At 54.0% G+C, this 3,976-nt stretch overlaps 1 protein-coding gene across 1 annotated transcript in view; it reads left to right on the top strand.

Annotated features, from left to right (window-relative positions):
- EMH_0036530 (uncharacterized protein) overlaps nucleotides 1–3,693 on the top strand; it is a gene marked incomplete at both ends in the record, with an annotated part of 7,109 nt that extends 3,416 nt beyond the window's left edge. Inside the window, 9 exon segments of the mRNA XM_013495098.1 lie at nucleotides 211–284; nucleotides 438–780; nucleotides 947–1,260; nucleotides 1,443–1,586; nucleotides 1,797–1,916; nucleotides 1,920–1,931; nucleotides 2,066–2,754; nucleotides 2,758–2,789; nucleotides 3,329–3,693. Coding sequence (XP_013350552.1) covers nucleotides 211–284; nucleotides 438–780; nucleotides 947–1,260; nucleotides 1,443–1,586; nucleotides 1,797–1,916; nucleotides 1,920–1,931; nucleotides 2,066–2,754; nucleotides 2,758–2,789; nucleotides 3,329–3,693 — 2,093 coding nt within the window.
- Between the last annotated feature and the right edge of the window lie 283 nt (nucleotides 3,694–3,976).

Raw genomic sequence — 3,976 nt, 5'->3', positions numbered from 1 at the left:
GCCCACCCAGCCCGAGTGCTGCACGCCTCAACAAGCGGTATGTTCCTTTTTTCAGAGGAGCTCAAGCAGATATTCATTCATTTGTGTATCTGTTGCCACGACATTTTGTGTTCGACTGCATTAGCTGCGTCTTACCGCTTCACTTAAACTCCGTCTTCCCCTTCTAACTGTGCGGCAACTCTTTCCTGCACTGATGTGCTACATTTTCAGTGGCTTTAAGGGAACTCTACACAGTGTGCGAAGACGGCCTCGTGCGAGTATGGACGCTTCCTCAATTGAGTCAGGTAAATAGTGTTGCCTTTCAAGTAACCCGCTGGCACACACCAACAATATATGCATAAAGGGCTCCTTCTAGCCTAGACGCAAATGTGTGCATCACGAGTTTCGGTTCTTAGTATTATTTACTGTGTTGTCGTATTTCCTCGGACTGTATGCAGACGTTCGAGATGGAAAGTCCACAGGATCCCCCTCTTTGCGTGGCTGCTCACCCAACCCAGCGAGCATTAGCCTTAGGCTTTAAGAGCGGTGCAGTGCGGGTGCTAGCGGTTGAGGGCCCTGCCGTTTGGATGGAGGCAAACCACCACAATCATCCCGTTACAGGAATTTGGTTTGTCCACTCCCCCGAAGTTGCAACAGATATAGCGGAATCGTGTACTCGTCATATTACTTCTCAGGAGCCCCACCAACAGCCGAGTATCATTGGCCACAGGGAACTCCTGCGAGCAGGAAATGAAGTTCCCGGCCAAGGCTTTTTGGTGATATCCCTGGATGCGTCCGGATGTAAGCCGCCAGAAATATGCACAATATGCACAATGTTGAGATATGCCAAGCCTGCTGTATTGCAGCGGCAATGCAAAATGTTCCATAATGCTTAACCGTCTGCGTCAGGATGGCAGGCGAAGATGAGCCGTAAATCCCGATGAACGTTTCGTTTTCTGGTGCTCAGGCATTTGCATTTTCTCTCAACTCCACGAATTTGCACTCATTCGGAAGCTGGAAAACCCTCAGATCGAAAAGCCCCCAGAAGGCGTTCCAGCACTTGTGTTTTCCAACGATGGATCTAAGGCTGTTCGTTACTTTTCTCACCGAACCTTGGGCTTTCTTCGCCTTCCTAAGTTCAATTTCGAGGCAGAGTTCTGCCCCTTTTCTACCGCATGCAAATCGGTGGCGATCACTACATACTCCTTCTCGGCGTCCGGAGATGCCCTGTGCGTCTGCGGCAGCGACTCGAGGATGCGCGTATTCTCCTTAAAGAACGAGGTGAAACCTCTAAACTCCACGATGGTCAAGAGTCAGTCCAAGTCTTGTCACTGCAGTCCATGCACCAGTCAATGAATCTGGTGGCTTGTGAACATGTTGTAGACATCTGTCCGCAGTTGCAGTTTTCTGAGCTCGATAGACCACAAAACGAGAATGTTGGAAAGAATGCACCATGCATACAGGCGGGCACCACAAGCTTTCGTCAAAGCCGAGAAATAGCACTTCTTAGCGGATCCATCAGCGTCGCATGGATCTCCTCGGCGGGTTCAGAAGAAAGCACCATTCCTCCCGTCGGAGTTACTTGCGGGGAAGACAGCTTAATTAAGGTGAGTCATAAAGACTCAGCAATTAAAGTCAAGGGGCTCTTATGATGGGCCATTCACGACCATCTGCAACGGCTCCGCCCCAAATACATCCGTTCCTTTTTGATACAGCGAGGATTAATTGAGCATTTCTAATATGCATATATTCAAACACAGATGACAGATGTGCACCCGAAATGCTGAGGGGGTGTCTATCCCTTGCTATTCGTACAGGTGTGGAACCTTGCAAGACTCACCGCTGCCCCGGGAAACGAAGCAAGCAACCAGCCTGAAGGCAGTGCGTGGAAGGAGGCAGATGGTTCAGCGATGGTTGCGGAACCAAATGCAAGCCAANCCAGCCTGAAGGCAGTGCGTGGAAGGAGGCAGATGGTTCAGCGATGGTTGCGGAACCAAATGCAAGCCAAAGGGATTGCAGTAGATCACCTGCACATAACAGCACAGCAGGCTTTGCGGCGGCAGGGCTCACTGCTGAGTTCCCACAGTACCAGTCCTTCGCAGGTCACAACAGGCCGCCGTTTATGGTGCAGCTCTTGGGGGACTATTTGGTGTCTGTCAGCGCCACAGAAACAATTACGTGGAGAGTCGGGTCTCCACTTCTTACTGCTGCTTCAGATATAACACCCGCAGGAAGCATTGCGCTATTGCCGCCACTGCAGGAGGGTTCGCCGTCCGCAGACCCCCTTTTACTCGATTTCCACTCTCTACAGCAGCAACAGCAAAACCAGCAGCAGCCGACCTGTGAACCAGTGACACTGCCGCAACCGCAACAACCACCGCGGGCTCATCCTCAACCTCTAAAGCAGCCCCTGCTGAATCCGCTACAAGCAGCACAGACCACAACCGGGCTAACGGCCATTTCCTGCTCCTCAAATGACGCCTCTTTGACTCAGCATCCTTCAACAAGCGGCCCAGCGGAGTCGCACCCGGGCCATGCTGCTCCTCCAAGCAGTTCTTCCATTGCTACTGCTGCTGCGACAATCGCCCGTGCTGCTGAAACTGCCCGGTCTTCAGGTGTTGCTGACAAGACTCTGGACTGTGCTGCAGCCGTACATTCTTCGCCTCTAGCAGCAGCGGCTGCGCAGAGGATAAATGGCGGGGATCTGGCAGTCCCGGCTGCTCCGCTCTCGGCGGATGGGTGCGAAGCTGACTCGGCTACAGTTGTCGTTGACACNTGGCAGTCCCGGCTGCTCCGCTCTCGGCGGATGGGTGCGAAGCTGACTCGGCTACAGTTGTCGTTGACACGGGCAACGCAAGCGTTGTTCAGTCGCAAAGCAAAAAGTCTGCTACTGGAGAGGAAGGTTCCAGAGAAGCGTCTCACGTGCCAAACGTGAAGGTATTTCCGGGTGTTGTGGGGACCTCCATCCAGCTTGAGGCCAGTATACATACTGGGCAGCAGCTGTCTGTCTCGCAGCGGCCGCAGGAAGCAACCAGCCATTGGGCACTTATAGCAGAAGGCGCTGCAGCCCGTCATGTCATTGGCACTGCAGTGGCCAGTTGCCGCAGCAGCTGCCTGTGGAGGCCTTTGAAGGGTAGGGGACCACTCGGCATGCACCTCCATGATTTCACTGTACACCCTATCGTTACCCACAAAACTAAAGCGACATTGCTGGCTGTTACCGAGAAGGGAAAGAGGCCCTCGCCTTTCAGTCTGCAGTCTCGAGAGCAGACAGATTTTCTCGTGATTCTCTCGCTGACTAGAGAGCACCTCTGTGGTGGCTTGAAGAGTGTGCTTTGTTGCATTTTAGGCGTTTTGGCCCACGCTGTTGGGAGCTGGGTGCTGGTAGAACGGCTGTCTACCCCTGCAGCCTCTCAGGACGGGAAGTGTTTGGGCTTGCTGCCAGCCCTGCTGGGTCGATCCGCGCAACAGCGAGTGCAACAGCAGCAAATACAGGCAGATTCCCCCAAGCGAAAGTCTCCAGCTCTCCAGAGGCAGCAGCGAGGGACTCAGTTGCTGCAGCAATGCGCAGCAGCGGCACATGCTCCCCGGATTTCTGTTCTGAGGCATCCGATCGTTGGAGCTGCGATTGCCTTCGCCATCGACACCACCGCACGGCTTGCAGCCACAATCAGCAGTATGGACTTCATCACCTTTATCATTTGTCTTTCATGAGCTTTGAACGGCGCTGTCGTCTCATTTATTGCATCGCATTTGCGTGTTGCATTACTTGTGTTGCAGTCCTGAGCGTCCCGGAGCCCCCCGCTGCCCATGCATGCTCCTGCTGCAGCGACGGCTGCAGGAACAGCTGCAGCTCTTGTTGTGGCAGCCGAACAGCTGCAGACGCCGCTTCTTGCTGTGGTGCCCAAACCAGCAGGTGGCTGGGATTGTGTCTGTGGAAGGCGGAGGGAGGGGGAGAGCTGCTCGGGGCTGCGCGGCTACCTCGTGCATATGGAGA

Source organism: Eimeria mitis, genomic scaffold (assembly GCF_000499745.2).
Source record: "Eimeria mitis Houghton genomic scaffold, Emh_scaff1415, whole genome shotgun sequence".
NCBI classification, from domain to species: Eukaryota; Apicomplexa; class Conoidasida; order Eucoccidiorida; family Eimeriidae; genus Eimeria; species Eimeria mitis.
Note: the sequence above shows the minus strand (reverse complement) of the source record. Positions and strands in the feature narration are given on the sequence as shown.